Source organism: Branchiostoma belcheri, unplaced genomic scaffold (assembly GCF_001625305.1).
Source record: "Branchiostoma belcheri isolate BF01 breed outbred unplaced genomic scaffold, Haploidv18h27 scaffold274, whole genome shotgun sequence".
NCBI classification, from domain to species: Eukaryota; Metazoa; Chordata; class Leptocardii; order Amphioxiformes; family Branchiostomatidae; genus Branchiostoma; species Branchiostoma belcheri.
This window is the reverse complement of record NW_017803881.1, coordinates 57,353-76,366: the sequence shown is the minus strand read 5'-3', so window position 1 is coordinate 76,366 and position 19,014 is coordinate 57,353. Positions and strand designations below refer to the sequence as shown.

General features: G+C 41.9%; 1 protein-coding gene across 2 annotated transcripts in view; it reads left to right on the top strand.

Annotated features, from left to right (window-relative positions):
- LOC109472424 overlaps positions 1–19,014 on the top strand; it is a 66,449-nt gene that overhangs the window by 6,370 nt on the left and 41,065 nt on the right. For both annotated transcript variants that reach the window (XM_019772192.1, XM_019772193.1), the window contains exons 4-17: positions 1,091–1,206; positions 1,394–1,579; positions 2,513–2,720; positions 2,920–3,035; positions 3,470–3,655; positions 3,942–4,152; positions 5,950–6,065; positions 6,590–6,775; positions 7,569–7,779; positions 8,006–8,121; positions 8,332–8,517; positions 17,080–17,287; positions 17,750–17,862; positions 18,047–18,232. In XM_019772192.1, coding sequence (XP_019627751.1) covers positions 1,091–1,206; positions 1,394–1,579; positions 2,513–2,720; positions 2,920–3,035; positions 3,470–3,655; positions 3,942–4,152; positions 5,950–6,065; positions 6,590–6,775; positions 7,569–7,779; positions 8,006–8,121; positions 8,332–8,517; positions 17,080–17,287; positions 17,750–17,862; positions 18,047–18,232 — 2,345 coding nt within the window. The remainder of the gene's footprint in view (positions 1–1,090; positions 1,207–1,393; positions 1,580–2,512; positions 2,721–2,919; positions 3,036–3,469; positions 3,656–3,941; positions 4,153–5,949; positions 6,066–6,589; positions 6,776–7,568; positions 7,780–8,005; positions 8,122–8,331; positions 8,518–17,079; positions 17,288–17,749; positions 17,863–18,046; positions 18,233–19,014) is intronic.

Here is a 19,014-nt window from a genome sequence, read left to right as displayed (position 1 = left end):
CCCCCAGAGGTTATCCTTGGTAATGCAGCAGAACTTCCGGTATTTGTATCTTCTGTCCTGAACGTGCTATGGTCTTGATCTTGATTTTTCATTGGTAAAAGCGTTTAGCCTAAAGAAGAAATTGTTTAGGTGACATTAAGGTACACTTCCATAGCTGACGGGCTAAATTGCAGTTGTTGTGGCTTATCGTAACAGTCACAACAAGAATTCCACGATGACTTCGCCAAATGGTGCTAACCCTTCCAGTGGACGAATTACAATATTTTACCATGACATCGCAAAAAAAGAGCCTTGTTTTTAGGACCCATGTCATTTCATCATATTCTCCACCTAATGACAGTCTTATCGTGCGAAATAACGCTATAATCTCCCCCAAAATAAAATTATGCAAATAAGGTAATGACGTTGATGAATCATGTTGAATGATATTCACCTTCACTCAACTCACCTCCTGTAAAGTTTTTTTAAACGCTCCTTCAATTCCAGGACAGGCCGCTAGAGGGCCAATCTCATGTCACTTCTTCCTTAGCTCAAGAGTTATCTACCATACAAAATTCGTGGCCCATCAGATCATGAGATATCAAAACCAGAAGTCCTAGCAACAAAAGCCACCTGGGGGCCCCAAATCTAGGTATCATCAACTTGATAATCAAGGCCTACCCACCTACCAAGTTTGATGACAATCCATCCAAAGCTTCTTGAGCTATGCTGTTAACAGACAGACAGGCAGACAAACAAACAAACAAACAAACAAACAAACAAACAAAGGCACTGAAAACCTCTGGCGAAGGTTACCAGAGTTCCACGACCTCAAACCTTCTCCAAATCATGTCAACCTTAAATGATAACGAATTAGAAATGTTTTATTACCTCATTGATTATGAAATAAGATCACCATTTTAATATGTTATGTTTGCTGATGTCTATGTTCATTAACGTCCAAAGGGTATAAGATTCTCGCCATTTACCATTAGAAAATTTTAGAATTTAATTAGACAAGTTGGGTCACAATTCAAGCCTGCGAAAACAAGCCTAAAGCCGAGGGTGTTCCAATTACTATAACATTTATTGTTTATTCCTGAATGTCCAGGTTAACAGGTGATCTGAGGTCAATCAGCCCCATTATCAGCACATCTAACACAATGTTCCTGAGGTTTACATCTGACAACTATTACGTCTATGCGTGGTTCAGCTTCTCCTACATAAGTAAGGTCTTTGATTACACTTTCACAGTAACCATGATACATGCTTTGGTGTACAGTCCAATACATACTGCTTTATTTTCTTTGAAATCTCAAAGATATCTTTGGTTTGAAAGTTTTTTAAATGAATAATGCAACAGCGAGGAAGGGGATTATAACATTTTACTGTTGTTTTTTTTTTTTCTTTCCAGGCAGTACTGCAGGGCAATGCTGGGATCCCGGTGTGCCAGCCAATGGGACAAGAGATAACAACAGTAACTTTACATCAGGACAGAAAGTCAGGTACACCTGTATGGCCGGGTATCATCTGTGGGGAACTGCCAATATAACCTGCCAGTCTAACGGGGCATGGAGTGATGCTACACCAACTTGTGATGGTAATAAAAATACATTATTGTTATGGTTAGATTATCTATTTTACTGCATACACACATAACCGATAATTGGCTCATGCTTTTGAGCACTAAAGGGGAATTTTGGAACTTTTTTGACAACACAAACAGTACATTTCCTGGTCTTTTCTTTATATATATGACACTTTAACACTATATTATTACCAAACAATATTCAAAAAGACAAAATGCAATATCCTTTCTCCATACAAGCATGGTCAGATAACTGTGAATAATCCTCTATTTAAACCCCTGGCCAAGGCAAAAGTGGTTGTTTGGATTACCTCCCAGTAGGGTGCCAGTTGATAGCTAACCAGTTTCTAAAGGATCTCATCTTTTACCAGCTTTTTAAATCTATTTTAAAGAGAAAGTTACCATTTTTATGTTTAACAAAATAAAGCTCATAATTATATCCCAACGCATGCCAAAGATATGGGTGTCTCCAAAGAAGATATTTATTGATAATATGTGCCCTTGTCTAGCTAGCCTGACCTATATATAGGGCATGCCTAAGTGCATTAGCCACCCTAGTGCGTAGTGTGTGTCGTCATAATTGTCTGTGCGCAACCCATACGCATTAGCGATACACCAAGGTGTTACGTGGCCCTTAGAGTTAACCTGTCCATTTCGCTCTGATTTCATAGTAAATGTTCGGAATTAAACATGTCCGAGTTTTAAATGTGCAACCAGAAACAATCTATTCCAAACTTCGCTAGTCACTAACTTTATTCACACGCCATGCGTAAAGCAAGGGGTCATTGACCCATTCGCTACTAACGTACTATGATTTTTTTTAATCATCGCCAAACACCACCAATAAGGCAAATAGTACAGGCTATATTATGCAGGAAAAAAAGTTAATATGTCTTCGCAAAAGCAACCTTTATCCGGCAACATATATCGTGTACCTTTCTGCAGTACAAAGTATTATGACGGGTCCCTCTGGAGGCCCTGTGACGTCACCCAACTACCCTAGTAACCATGGCAACAATGAATACATCAGGTGGTTGATCATTGTACCAGAAGGAAGCACCATTCGTCTCACGTTCGCCAGGTTCTATACTGGTGGTTCTGACTTTCTGACCATCTACGATGGAACCAGCGATGATGCTACAGAGTTACGAAGGTGATGCCCTTAGCACATTTAAACGCCCCGCTTTCTTTCAAACTATGTAAATGTAGCAATGGTGATGATCGATGATTGTGTGTTAGTCAAGCCACTAGTTAAAAATCTCTGATTTATTATGAATAAAGGAAGCGTACAGGCCTTAATATAACAATGGTTTCTGTAAAATCTTGATCGTTTATTGCTTCTACATGTTCAGGTTATCAGGTTACCATCAAGAAATCAGCCCCATCATCAGCACATCTAACACGATGTTACTGAGGTTCACACCTGACGACCGTTATACAAGTCAGGGGTTCCAGTTCTCCTACATAAGTAAGGTCTTTGATGACCCTTTTCACTTCTTACCGTTTAATTTACTTTGTTACACGATGTACTAATTAATATAAACTGCTCTATAATCTCTGTAAAAAATCTTTTTCTGCAACTCTCCTGTTATATTATTCCTTTTTTTGGCCAATTTCTACTATTTTTTCAGCGAACCGCGGTGCCTGCTAAAGGCTAGCCGGCATAACTTAAAAACTTATAAAACCATGGTTCAGTCAGAGGTAGCCCAATTAAATTGTGATGATATTTGATATGAGAGTAGATCTTAGAAAAGGCCGCCCAGGTCAAAGTTAAATAATGGTTTTCCCTGTGGCTGATCTTTGAAATGCAACAGAACCTTTTGCATACTTCATCCTACTAGTGTTTTATTTGAAGCGTTAACTGCTAGGGATGAAATTCACACAACCTTCTTTTTCATTTAGGCCGTACAGCAGACGAATGCTGGGATCCTGGTGTCCCTTCCAATGGGACAAGAGATAACAACAATAACTTTACATCAGGACAGACAGTCAGGTACACTTGTATGGCCGGGTATCATCTGTGGGGAACTGCCAATATAACCTGCCTGTCTAACTGGACATGGAGTGATGCTGCACCAACGTGTGAAGGTAAAAAATAACATATTTTTGAATAGAATATCTGTTTGACAGTATACAAGTTTACTGGATTGGTTGCTTAAGTTGCAGAAACGGTCTATTTCAAACTTCACTAGTCTCCATCTTTCTCCACATGCCATGCGTAAAGCAAGGGATCAATGACGCATTCGCTACTTTTTCAACATTACCAAATACCACCAATAAAGCAAAGAGTACAACCTATATTTTGCAGGAAAACCTTAATAAATCTTCGGTAAAAGCAACCTCCATCATGCAATATATCTCGTTTACTCTGCAGTGGAAAATATCATTACGGGTCCCTCTGGAGGCCTTGCGACGTCACGGGACTACTACAGTAACTATGACAACATTGGAAACGCCAGGTGGTTGATCATCGTACCAGAAGAAAGCATCATTCGTCTCACGTTCGCCAGGTTCTACACAGAGTATGGTTATAGCTTTCTGACCATCTACGATGGACCCAGAGATGATGCTACAGAGTTACGAAGGTGATGTCCTTATACCCCCGTCACATTGAGCGTAAATCGATCGGCCGACTAGTTGGCGAGCTCTAAACGACATTTACGGCCGTAGTACGGCCGATCTTCCGTCGAGCATCGCGCAATTTTCGGGATCGCCGGCGATTTTTTGGAGTCGGCCGAAGCTCGCTGACACGCGAAACGTGTTCTTAACATCAGCGACTAGTCGCCGGCGATTTTTGACGTCGCAGAGCTCGTTTCCAGCTCGCGCGTAGCTCGCCCTTGTGCGGCCGAGAGTCGATCGATATTCGGACGTACATCTCACGAGTCTCTGCCGTATTTCGTCTTTGAAAATCGGGCGACGGTCGCTGAATACGGTCGACCCTCGCGCGAGCTTCGCGAAATATTCGGGCGACCCTCTTCCGTACCTCGCCCGACTTGCGCAAAGTTTTTTAAATCGTGCGTGCTTCGAGCGAGCTTCGTGCCAGTGTCGGACGAAGGTTCTACGAGCCTCGGCCGAGCTCCTGTGAAGTTATTATTTATTCAGCACCTGTGACATTTATTTGAGATTTCATTGACAGTATACTGTGTAAAGTTTGCAGGAGCAACGTCCCATTGATTGTTAAAGTTAAGTTTACGAGAAAGGATAAAAATAGACAAAATCGTCCTTTTTGTCCTTTTGTTAAATCAACATTCGTTAATAAACAAAACCACTTTAAAAAGATGCCGAGGTTATAACTATATAAGGCCAAATGCCTAGATTTTGACCTCAACTGATTGAACGCACATGAAATTCTTTACTCTTGTCCCTTTAGGAGGTGTGTGGCCTTATTTCAGAAGATTGTATAATAAATTGACGTCTACACTTGTTCATCCTGGAACGAGGTTGACTTTTTTCTTAGGGCGCCCACAAGAACGTCATGTGATAGATATTACTTACTAGTTGAAGTTTATATTGCATGGGTCTTTTTACCTCTGTCTACTTTGTTGACATTAAATGGCTTGTTTACCGGAAGATTCATACTATTTTAGACAGAAGTATACAGGCAAAGTTTTATATAATAAGATATATAACAATATATCTTATTAGCTTTGTTCAGGTACGCGTGTATAAAAAGATTTTGATATCATGATAATCAGTATTATCGATAGATCGTCGACCGTAACTCGGGCGACGTACGCCCGTGTGTCGAGCGAGCTTCGGCCGACTCCTGTCTGGTTAAAAAGGTGGTCGTTGTGTTAACCAGACGGTAGTGTAAATTTGTGGCTCTTGTGGTAGTATTTAAGTTGGATCCTTCACAGAATTCCTGTTTGTATTTCTATTTTATTCTGCCAGTCCGCTCCATTACTTTGCTTACAAAAATATAACGACAGGTAAAACATAAAGATTGGTCAAACTATTCATTTTTGGTGGATACACGGCCTTGCTTTATCTGCGTGCCATGTCATAGGGACTTCATTATCATAGATGTATTGCGAAGCGATCGCCCGAGCCTCGCACAATGTGACCGCGACGATTTTCAAGTCAAAAATACGCGCGATCGTCGGTCGATCTCAAAACTGGCCGATCTTTCGGCGATTGACAAATACGGCCGAAGCTCGTCGACAATGTGACGGGGGTATTAGCACATAGCCAACACTTTCCAAAGAATTTCACTTTCTGATTTCAAACTACGTACATGTAGCAATGGTAATGATCGATTAGTGTGTGTTAGTCGAGCCACTAGTTAAAATCTTAAATTTATTATAAATAACGAAAGCATGTAGGTGTTTATATTACAATGGTTTATTTAAAATTTTTAACGTTTATTGATTATACATGTTCAGGTTATCAGGTTACAATCTACAAATCAGTCCCATCATCAGCACATCTAACACGATGTTACTGAGGTTCACACCTGACAGCGGTTACCCCAGCTATTGGTTCCAATTCTCCTACATAAGTAAGGCCTTTGATAACACTTCTTGCCTTTCAATTCACTTTGTTACACGATGTGCTGTTTAATATGAACTGCTCGGTAAAATCTGTCAAAAACATTCCCATATTTGTGGTGGGTCTACCAGGGTCGGCAAGGGTCGCCATTTGGATTTTCTCTGGCCGGCTAACTCTCCTGGTATATCATTTCTTTATTTTGGCAAATTTCTACTATTTTTCGAGTGACCCGCGGTGCCTGGTAGAGGCTAGCCGGCATAACTTAAGAAGGCCTTTATAAATTGTGATGATATTTTATATGTGCGTAGATCTTAGAAAAGACCAAGGTCGAGGTGGTTATGCTAATTACAACACCGCTTCCCAAAAAAATTATGCAAATAAAAAAAAATTACAAAACCTTTACGTATTTTATGGATATATTAGGTTTCCAAATTGTTATTTCTGTTGGTACTCTTTAAGATTCGCATGTGTTTTATTTGAATGATGCAGCATTAACTGCAGGGGAGGAAATTCACACAGGCGTCTTTCTTTCAGGCCGTACAGCAGACGAATGCTGGGATCCCGGTGTGCCGACCAATGGGACAAGAGATAACAACAGTAACTTTACATCAGGACAGACAGTCAGGTTCACCTGTATGGCCGGGTATCATCTGTGGGGAACTGCCAATATAACCTGCCAGTCTAACGGGACATGGAGTGATGCTACACCAACTTGTGAAGGTATCAAAATACATTATAGACATCAAAGTTAGATTATCTTGTTTACTGTATACAGTGTTTTACACAGAAATGCAATAAGTGACAAATGCGGCATTGAGTACTCTAAGGACTAAGACTATCTTTTACACTGAAGGCAATATTCAAAGAAACATAATGATTGTTCCTGCTTATGTTTCCCTTATCTAACATGAAAATAATCTTGTAATATTTTAATCATAACAAAATCAGCTTGAAATCGCATGGTGTCACAGGAAGTAGAGATAATCCGTGCGTTATGTAAAGCTGCATGTATTAGAAATGTTAGAAAATTGCAAACGAATCTGTCACCAGACTGTCTACGTTTGTCATATAAAGAATGGGCAGTTTCCAAGCGCAAAGTGGAGCGTTTTTTTTGGCTGAAGTGTAAACAGTTAAAGTAAAGAAATCAAAAACTTTTTTCATGCATACACTAAGGCTAACCAGGGCAAAAAATTAAATGTCAACATCCACAATATCCGCAGCAGTATCAAGGACAGTTGTATTTGGTAAAACCAAAACTTTCTTTCGCATACTAGTAGACCATGTCAGTGCCATTTCATGTATCTACGTGTAAACAAAAAGAAATATCTGGGTATACTATTTAACTCATTTACAAATAGAAATAACACATTAGAAGAAACGGCACATGTCCAATCAGGACGATCTATTCTTTCCTACGTCATCATGTCACACAACACGAAAATTATTTTAAGTACATTTTCGAAATTAAACGTGTCCAAGTTTTAGGCTACATATCGGGTTCACTTTTCTGCAGTGGGAAGTATCATGACGGGACCCTCTGGAGGCCCTGTGACGTCACCGAATTATCCCAGTAACTATGACAACAATGAAAACGTCAGGTGGTTGATCATTGTACCAGAAGGAAGCATCATTCGTCTCACGTTTGACAGTTTCGCCACTGAGAGATTTTATGACATTCTGACCATCTACGATGGAGCCAGTCATAATGCTACACAGTTACGAAGGTGATGCCCTTCGCACATAGCCAACATTTTCCAAAAGACTCCACTTGCTGATTTCAAACGACGTGAATTGTAGTGAGGGTAATGATCTATCATTGTGTGCTAGTGAAGTCACTTGTTTAAGAGCTTTAATTCTATTATATATATCATGGATAACGGAAAAATCTAGGCCATAGTATTACAATATTTTTTGTCATATCTTGATCGTTTAGTGATTATACATGTTCAGGTTATCAGGTTACCATCAAGAAATCAGCCCCATCATCAGCACATCTAACACGATGTTCCTGAGGTTCACATCTGACTACAGTGTCACCCGTCAGGGGTTCCAGTTCTACTACACAAGTAATGTCTTTAAAGGTTCTCATAAACATCTATAGTTTGCTTTTCAATATCACTACTTTGTTTTCCTAGGACTATTAATTATCTGTATGTTTTTAAACAACAATGCAACATAAGCTTTAAAAAAGTAGATTTATTACCTTACATTGTTTTCATTAATTATTCCAGGCAGAACTGCAGGATGAAATTCACACAACCTTCTTTTTCATTTAGGCCGTACAGCAGACGAATGCTGGGATCCTGGTGTCCCTTCCAATGGGACAAGAGATAACAACAATAACTTTACACCAGGACAGACTGTCAGGTACACCTGTATGGCCGGGTATCATCTGTGGGGAACTGCCAATATATCCTGCCAGTCTAACGGAACATGGAGTGATGCTACACCAACTTGTGAAGGTATCAAAATACATTATAGACATCAAAGTTTGATTATCTGGTTTACTGTATACAGTATTTTACACACATATCCCATAAGTGACAAATGCGGCATTGAGTACCCTAAGGACTAAGTCTATCTTTCACACTAAAGGCAATATTCAAAGAAACATAATGATTGGTCCTGCTTATGTGTCCCTTATCTAACCTGAAAATAATCTTGTAATATTTTAATCATAACAAAATCAGCTTGAAATCGCATGGTGTCACAGGAGGTTGAGATAATCCGTGCGTTATGCTGCATATATTACCTTTTATGTTATAAAATTGCAAACAAATATGTCACCAGATTGTCTATAGTTGTGATATAAAGAATGGGCAGTTTCCAAGCGCAAAGTAGAACGTTTTTTTGGCTGAAGTGTAAACAGTTAAAGTAAAGAGATCAATAACTTTTTTTCATGCATACATTATATATAGCTAAGGCTAACCAGGTCAAATGCCGACATCCACAAGATCCGCAGCAGTATCAAGGACAGTTGTATTTGGTAAAACCAAAACTTTCTTTCGCAAACTAGTAGACCATGTCAGTGCCAATTCATGTATCTACGTGTAAAACAAGAAGAAATATCCGGGTATACTATTTAAGATTTATTACGATATGATATCTTTATAAATTAAACAACACCTTTAGCTAAATTTTAACATTATCATAAAAAGACATCATACATATCCCTTTCACAAGCAATCAAGACCGTAACATACACAACATCGTCAGAAGATGAGAGCGCCATCAAACGACCTCTGTCAAGCCCAAGTGAGTCAAGCCCAAGTGAGTCGGAAGACTCCAATACAACACGACGACCCGACAAAAAGATCAAGAAAGAGGCAGGCAAGACGGCAAAGGGGACAGGCAAAGTGTCCCCCCTTTCTGGTAACCGCGAAGTGACCTATAAGACCAAAAGTGCCCCGTCCTCGCGGAAAAGGGGGAGGAAAGGTGCCAAGTAACTGACATAATGTTCGACCACATTCTGAAATTGATTTGGTTTTTGCTTCTAGTCGCTCTGTCCTTGCGAATAGGAACTAACAATGTGCAAACACAAGCTACTCAACTCGACCTCACTATGCTAATGGATCCCACACTGAGCCATAATACAACATGTGACCCTGCGTCAGACATGTCCGAAACTCTCCTGAATTCGAACTCCAAAAACCTACTGACAATAGCACACCTCAACGCTCGGAGCTTACTTCCTAAGATAGATGAACTCAGATCCTTATCATCTACCATGCAATTTGGCATTTTATGCATAACAGAGACTTGGTTAAGCGATGAAATAGCTGACAGCGACATTGCACTGGAAGGATACCAGGCGCACCGCAAAGACCGAAACAGACGCGGAGGTGGCGTTATGATTTATGTCAGTGATTACCTGTACAATACAAGGCGTTGTGATTTGGAAACTGATGAGTTAGAATCTATATGGTGTGAAATTACAAAGGCCAACACCAGTCTTCTAATCAACTGTACATACCGACCGCCTTCGGCAGATGACACTTTCTTCGACTCTTTTGAAGGTCAAGTGCGACTAGCCACGAACCAAACACAGTCTATTAAAGTCATTCTCGGAGACTTCAACGCTAAGAACAGCAACTGGTTAGCCAGCAACACGACTGACAACCCGGGGCGTCAACTTGAAAACCTCTTCTTGAATCATGGACTGGAACAGGTTCTTCATGAACCGACTCGGGGAGGGAACCTACTGGACCTGATAGCGACTTCTCATCCAGCAAAGTGTTACCAGACGGGCACACTAGCGCCTCTAGTGACTCCGACCATCTAATAACGGCCACAGCGCTTACCATACAGGCAAGCCAGCACAGCGGTAAACGTCTAGTTTGGTTATACGACAAAGCTGACATCGAGGCCCTTCATCAAGACATCGCAACAGCCCCCTGGGATATAAACCTTATCTTCGACTCTATGGATGACATTTGGGACTCTTGGTACAGCATGTTTATTGCCATATGCGAACGGCACATTCCTCACAAGCTTATCTCGACTACCCGGACAGCAAAGCCGTGGATATACTCCAATAAACAAACCCGAGCCGCTATCCGTAGAAAACACCGCCTGCACTCCAGGGCAAAACGGCTGAACACCGAGGACGCCTGGGCCACTTACAGAAGACAAAGAAATCTTGTGACCAATCTCACAAGAAGGTCGGAGACAGTATACATTGAGGATCTCGTGAACGACGTGGAGACCGGAAACACCAGACGGTTCTTCACTTATGCCAAATCTGCACTAGGAAAGACCTCAACAGGCATCCCGGCCCTTCAAGTCGACTCGGTAATACTAGAAACCCCGGAAGCGAAGGCCAATGCTCTGAACGATTTCTTTATCAAACAAACAGACCTTCCTGGCAGAAGCGATCCAATCCCGACGTTCCAACCTACCACTGTTCCTGAATCTGTTCTAGACTCGCTTCAGTTGTCAGAGGAAGAGGTGCGCCAGCAACTGCGCACCCTGCAAGTCGGAAAGTCAGGTGGTCACGACAAGATCACTCCGAGGCTATTACGCCTAGTTTCCGACCCGATATCAGTTCCTCTAACTCGTCTGTACAATAAATCTCTCCTTCTTGGCCAAGTTCCTACAGAATGGAAAAAGGCTAACGTAACACCCATTCACAAAGCTGGTAACCGCCACCTCACAAACAACTACAGGCCCATATCCTTGCTTACCACAGTCTCAAAAGTTCTAGAGACACTTGTTAACAAACGTTTAACGGCTCATGTCAACCGGATATTAACTGACAACCAAAGCGGGTTTCGACCACTTGACAATACAACCCTCCAGCTGACTCGACTGGTAGAGGAGTGGACTGATGCAATGGATAAAGGAGAAATAGTGGGCTGTGTATTTCTAGACCTTCGGAAAGCCTTTGATAAGGTTTGGCACGCAGGACTTCTGTCCAAACTAAAATCATATGGAATCAGTGGACTTATGCATGACTGGTTCTCCAGTTACCTCTCAGACAGAAAACAACGAGTGGTCATCCAGGGTGCAACGTCTACATGGAAGTCCCCATTAGCCGGAGTACCGCAAGGTTCCGTCCTAGGACCAACGCTTTTCATTCTTTACATCAATGACCTTGCCACCAGCCGTACACATTGTCTGGCCAACTTATTTGCCGACGACACATCTCTGTCATTCTCCCATCATTCTGTTCATCGCGTAGTTGAAACACTGAACCGAGAGTTGAGTACTGTGTCGACCTGGCTTTCTACATGGAAACTAGAAGCTAACATAGACAAGTGCAAAGTCATGTTCATTACAACTCGTACTCTACCACAACCGATTCCCCCTGTGACCCTAGGAGGAACTGTACTGCAAGTTGTCACCAGCCACAAACACTTAGGCGTCACTCTCACGAATACCCTGTCCTGGTCACAGCACATCGAGGTAATCTCTAACAAAGCAAGACGTTCTTCAGGACTGTTATGTGCCCTAAGAAGGAAAATTCCCCAAAACTTACTGCTCCGGCTGTACATCACCATTACAAGACCTACGTTAGAGTACGCGGATATTGTCTGGGCTGGCCTCACTTTACGTGACCAAAGGACTTTAGAATCTGTACAGTACCAAACAGCCAGGCTTATCAGTGGTCACTTTGGGATCCCATACCCTTCCTACAATAGTCTCTACACAGAACTGTCTCTACCATCTCTCCAGTTTCGACGCAAGTTTCACACTGCAGTAACCATGTACAAACTGTTGAACGGTCGCTGTCCTCCACACCTGCAAAGTCTGCTACCTCAAGCGCGAGCGTCCGCCACAGAATCTCGGTATCCATTACGGAATAGTGAACACTTATCCATACCCGTTTGTAGAACCACCAGATCCCAGAGAACATTTGTAATCAGAGCTATAACTATCTGGAATACTCTCACTAGCGAAACTCGAACAACCCGCTCCATCAGCTCCTTTAAAAAGAAACTATGGACAATACTTGATAAATACTTGACGACAACTACTTAGTAAATAGTTCAATAGAATAATATTGTATTGACAGTGTAAATATAGTGCACAACATCTGTTTTGTAATAGTATATTAACCTGACATATAAATGTAATTGTAGTAAACGCACGACGACCAGGCCGGATATTGTAGCTTGTTAACGTTTGGCCACAACATCTGTTATGTAGTAGTAGTATGTCTATCTCAATTGTAACTGACAATGTTAACTGTTCCGAATTGTTTATGTTATTGTTGTGAGGGCTAGCCCTTTATAATAGCCTCCGGCTAGTTGGGCAGTCCTGGCTGCTTACATATGTGTTATCAGCCTAATAAATCAAATCAAATCAAATCGTCAGCCGTACGCTGAAATCCGTCAGCTGGATAACTTTACACCAGCAAGACCGTAACATACACAACATCGTCAGCCGTATGCTGAAATCCGTCAGCTGGATAACTTTACACCAGCAAGACCGTAACATACACAGCATTGACAGCCGTATGCTGAAATCCGTCAGCTGAATAGCTTTACACCAGCAAGACCGTAACATACACAACATCGTCAGCTTAAGGGTAAAAATGTCAGCCGTTTGACTATACACCAGCAGGACCGTTTTAGCTCTAACACCACCTGTCATAAACCACCAAAGTTAGACGGGCGTATTAAACCATTACCTACAAATATGACGCCGACCAGGCAGTTAACGTTCACAACTCAATTACAAACTAGAGTTCCCCGATCTCATACCTTCGCCAGATGATGTTCATCTTTATGGGTGACAAATTATATATTAACCCCCCTGATTGTGCAAATAGTTACCTTTTATTTCCGCGCAGTGATTGGCTCATCCATATGAAGCTATGGGGTAGTGCCTGGAGTCGCGCGGCAATATGATTCGTATCCATCTCTGTCCTGTACCGTGGAGAAGGATGGGTGGGTGGGCGCTTTTGTCTTCACCTATTCTTAGTCTCTCGTAACAAGGAGATTCAATACAGTTTGAACCCTCTTGTATTGAACCTCCTTGCTCGTAACAACCGTCCCACTCTTTCTCACCCCTCACCTCCCTCTCTTTTCTATCCCAAGATGCCTCTCGCCGCGTTACCAGGCTGTGCGGATTAGTCTATCGCTTCTGTGCAGTGATCAACCCGCGTTCTCCTTATATGGGTGGGGGATATGGATTAGCCAATCACAGCGCGTGAAAGATAGTTACCTATTCTTTCCGCGCAGTGATTGGCTCATCCATATGAAGCTATGGGGAAGTGCCTGGAGTCGCGCTCCTTCTCTTCGTTATCTCTTTTCCTTCCGTTCTCCCCTCTCCTCCTCCTTTTTCCCAATCTTATCCTTTCTTTCTCGCTTCCCAATCTTATCATTTCTTTCTCTTCTCCCTTTCTGTTTACCCAATGTCCGTCCTTTTTAAGTAATAATTGGAGAATATATACGAGACTCTCGAAACGCTATACATGTGATGAAATTTTCTTTATTCATTTTTCTTCCAATCTCACTCACTATCTCCCATTCTCATATATACGATACTATATCGTTCTCATTTCCCCATTCTTATCTCGCTTTTCCTATCTTTTCTTGTTTCCATTCGTCTTCGTTTTCTCCCTTTACCTCTACCGTACGAATGCTTTCCTTTCGGAACGCCTCCGTGGACCCATTGCCCACTGGACTGTTGCCTCCAGACTGGCAATCCTTTTACGTGTTGCCTGTAATACATGAGGGTTTTAGAGGCGTGCCATTCACCCTCTGTAACACCATAACACTAATCTAATCCATTAATCCAATAATCTAATCCATTTTAATCCAGTCATCGCAAAAAAGTTCCCGCCATGCTCGATACAACCAAGGAGCTTCATGAAAGCTCCTTGCTGATCCTCAGGCCCTATCTATACGGAACCACCCAAGGCGGTTTACATGTGGTTTACCCCGAAGCCGGTTTCAAGTGGCTCCATCTGAACGCTCCGAAATCACATTGAAAGCGCCTCGATCCCAAGCCACTTCTAGAGGTGGTTTCGAATCGCTTTCCCCGCATCGCGATTTGCGTCTGAACGCAATGTGATTTCAATGTGACTTCGCCTGGTCATGGATTACGGAGTGATATTTCTTTTTTTATATGCAATACCAACTTTTACGTGGCAGCAACTTAAAGAGCAGTAATGGTCAAATAATGTGTCCGTTCTAGGGCGAGCTTCACCGCCTCTGGCGGGACCACGTCGGCATTCGGCCGAGATACGCTGGGAGGGGGGCATCAGCAAGCAGGTCGTTGACCTCTGACATTAATAACACGCCGCCTTGCGTGTTATCATCAAACAGCAATAAATGTAGCTCAAGCGCATTATGTTCGGACACGGTTTCGCAGGTGTGTGTGGCACGTGGACCAGATGTGAAGAATGTGAGTTACCCGAATCGCGCCTTGGGTGGTTCCGTATAGACACGACCTCAGATACAACACGACACACCGTACCAGCCACACGTGTACCGCACGTGTTCTCACCGGTATCCAATCCTATTTGCATATCAACGGGCCATTCCCGTCTGTACTGATTCCTCCGTTTACTTTGGCACTGTTTAATTTCTCCACTGTACGACTATTATATCACCAGCTTGCCTTATCTGAAATCCTTTACCATGTCGTGTTCTATAGCCATGGGCATTCCCATGTAAACATATGCAATGTGCCTGCACCTCTTGCAGTGACATACATGCTTTCTAAAAAAATTCTATACACAAAGTTTCCGACCGAGTCCACTACTCGGTCCCGACTGGCTTGTTACGGATACACATTCAAACTCTCGCCAATTACCCGTTTTGATACTGGTTCCTGAGCTTGTCTCCTGGCCGAGCGGCTTCGCCCCGCGGCACACATTCTTCTTGCTGGGTACCATCCTGGGTCATCATAGCGCTGACCCCCGCAATCTTGTACCGCCGCTCCGGCCGCATCTCCACTGAAAGGCGTCAGACGGTGGCTGTGGCTGTGGTCCCTGCGGTCCCTCATGGTTCGCCACCTTGCAGATGTCGTTGGACTTGTTGGGCTGTTGTCCGCCGGGGTTTCCTTCTCCCTGGGCGCCGGGTTAACGTTGTTACCCTGCTCCCTGTCCTCCTCCCGGTCCTGCTTCCGATACAACCGGTACCTGAGACATCTACAACACACCCAAAATTAGATGTCGTTCTCTACTGAGGCGTGGTAACACTTGTACGCCATACATACTGCCCGAGCACGCCCCGCCTGCGAGAAGAACAGACAACTCTCATACACATGTTCGAACATTCCAATCATTCCGAATCCATTATAACTACAAAATCACCAACAAAAAACAGGGAAAATTTCAGTGCGCATTGACCTTCCACCTTCCCTACTCCCTGAGCTCTCGCTCTCCTCTGTAATCCAGCAAAAACTCAATTCAAAGCTGGCAGTCTGTCTTGCACGTTCTGTTCTCCCGCTCCTGTCCGCGGAGCCCAAGCGCCGGGCGACCGGCTGTGGGGATGAGTCTTTCGCTTCTGCGCAGTGATCAACCCGCTTTCTTCTTATATGGGTGGGGTATATGGATTAGCCAATCACAGCGAGTAAAAGATAGGATCCTCATTTTCAGTTTATCATATTCTCAACCAAACGACAGTCTTATATGGACAAACAATGCCATTCTAGCATTTCCTCATAAATTATGCAAATGGGGTTCTAATTTGAATACATTTTGTTTAATGATGTTCACATTCACAGAACTTTCAAATACAATAAGTATGAAATTCCAGGCAGTTTCTCATTAATTATGCAAATTTTAATCATTAACAGTTTCTCATGAATTATGCAAGTTAAGTCTTCATTTACATAATCAATATGTGCCTGTGTTTATTTCGTTCTCAATTATCAATGTCACAAGCTTCAATAGTCCTATGATGGAATGTTGCTGATTAATAGACTTTCCCCATAAATTATGCAAATTACATCTATATATGCATAATTTTCACATATTATATTTAGCATCACGTAAGCTACCTGCATACCAAAAATCACGACGATCTGTTAACCGGTTCTTGAGTTATCCTCTTTTTAATAATCTTAAACAGATAGCCCTGCAGTTCCAGAGCAACCCGCCAGGGAGCCCAAACTCACGTCACTTCTTCCCCAGCACAAGAGCTAGCCAGAATTTAAATTTCGTCACCCTAGGATGTCTAGATCATGAGATATCAAAACCTGAATTTCAGCTGCAATACCATAACAAGCCGCTAGGGGGTCCAAAATCTAATCATTTTGTCTTATCAAGACCTACCCACCTACCAAGTATCAAGACAATCCATCAAGGCCTTCTCAAGTTATCGTGCCGTGAAGGGAGGAAGGAAGGGCGGACGGAAGGAAGGACACACACATACACGAACGCCTCTGAAAACATAAACGTTCTTAGCAAAGGTAATAAAAACAACACATTAGCGGAAACGGCACATGTCCAAAAAGGACGATCTATTCTTTCCTACGTCATCATGTCACACAACATGAAAATTATTTTAAGTAAATTTTCAAGTAAATGTCTCAGTTTTAGGCTACATATCGGGTTAACTTTTCTGCAGTAGGAAGTATCATGACGGGACCCTCTGGAGGCCCTGTGACGTCACCGAACTATCCCAGTAACTATGACAACAATGAAAACGTCAGGTGGGTGATCATTGTACCAGAAGAAAGCATCATTCGTCTCACGTTCGACAGTTTCGCCACTCGGAGATATGACATTCTGACCATCTACGATGGAGCCAGTGATAATGCTACAGTTTTACGAAGGTGATGCCCTTAGCACATAGCGCATAGCTTTCTGATTTGAAACTACATACATGTGTGGTAATGATCGATCATCACTCTCACACCTACAAAACTGTAATGTTTTTGATATATTTCAAAACTTCATTTACTGTACGGCTAGATTCTCGTAACTGATAGATCTCAAACTTGTCTTGTTTGTATTTATCTCTTTATCCACCTTGTAATTATGCATGTACTTCGTCAATGTGTTTTATACTCGTTGTATGTTTTTAGTAGAATGTGTTATATAAGCAACTTTTGCTTTCTACCCAATACTCAATAAGTATATGTGAATAAATAAATGATCGATCATTGTGTGTCATCAAGTCACTTATTTAAGAGCTTGACATTTATTTTGTATTTTGGATCACCGAAAAAGTCTAGGCCATAATATTACAAGAGTTTTTGTCTAATGATGATCGTTTATTGATTATACATGTTCAGGTTATCAGGTTACCATCAAGTCAGCCCCATCATCAGCACATCTAACACAATGTTCCTGAGGTTTACATCAGACTTCAGTAACACCCTTCAGGGGTTCCAGTTCTCCTACACAAGTACGTTTTGTTTTTCATTACAATACCTTACTTGTCATAAAAACCATGTATGGTTTGCGGTACAATAAAAACTACTTTTTTTTCCTAGGACTGTTAATCATCTGAATGGTTTTTCGAGAAACAATGTGACATTAGCTGTAGGAAAGTAGATATATTGCCTTAAATTTTGGCTTAATCATTCCAGGCCGTACAACTGACCAATGCTGGGATCCTGGTGTGCCGACCAATGGAAAGAGGGATAACAACAGTAACTTTACTTTAGGACAGACGGTCAGGTATACCTGTATGGCCGGCTATCATCTGAATGGGACTACAGATATAGCCTGCCAGTCGAACGGGACATGGAGTGATGCTACACCAACTTGTGAAGGTAAAAAAAAATGTTATTTAGCCCATGAGGAGAAACAAAAAATAATTAGGAAATCTCCTGGCGTAGCCTACTCCCTTATACTTTGGCCAGTACCATTGAATGGTACCCCAGTGTTCCCTGATCATTTTAAGATAGGTCGTACTTTGGTCAAGGTCATCAATGGTCGTTATGCAAATTAATGCAAATTAAGCAAATGAGACATGGAATGGGATAAGAATAGCATACCTTGTGTAATTCGTATCTAAATATGGTCAAGCTTAATGAATTCGCGACAGCTGGAGACTTTTTATCCGACGAAATTTTATTTACTGGCTTACGTGTTTGTATTGCAATTGTTGCTGGGGTAAAAATACTTCCATAGCAACCGAAATGTTTAGAGGAAGGTTTGTACAGCCTGGAAATCAATTATAATTATTCAACTTTTTTCAGGCTGTAGAAGCCTAATTTACGTGATTGTTTTACAGCAGGTTTAATTAGAATCATTTTTAAGAAAACTGAAATCCAATTTGATAGAAATTGTTGAATTTGATTCAAGTTCTGAAGGTACTTTTTTTATGTATCAAGATGATCCTTATTTTATCATAAAAGTTCATCTGTGTTGGTAGACTCAAAATTTTTTGTGTTGGACCAAAAGTTTTAACTTTAAACATGATCCTCGTTTGCTTACAGAATCATGCAACATGTAGGTAATGTAGCAAAATTAACCCTATCTAGACCGGGCTTTTTTGGGCTTAGTGGGACCGGGGGGGGGGGGACTCATTCGCCCCCCCCCTCCCACGAAC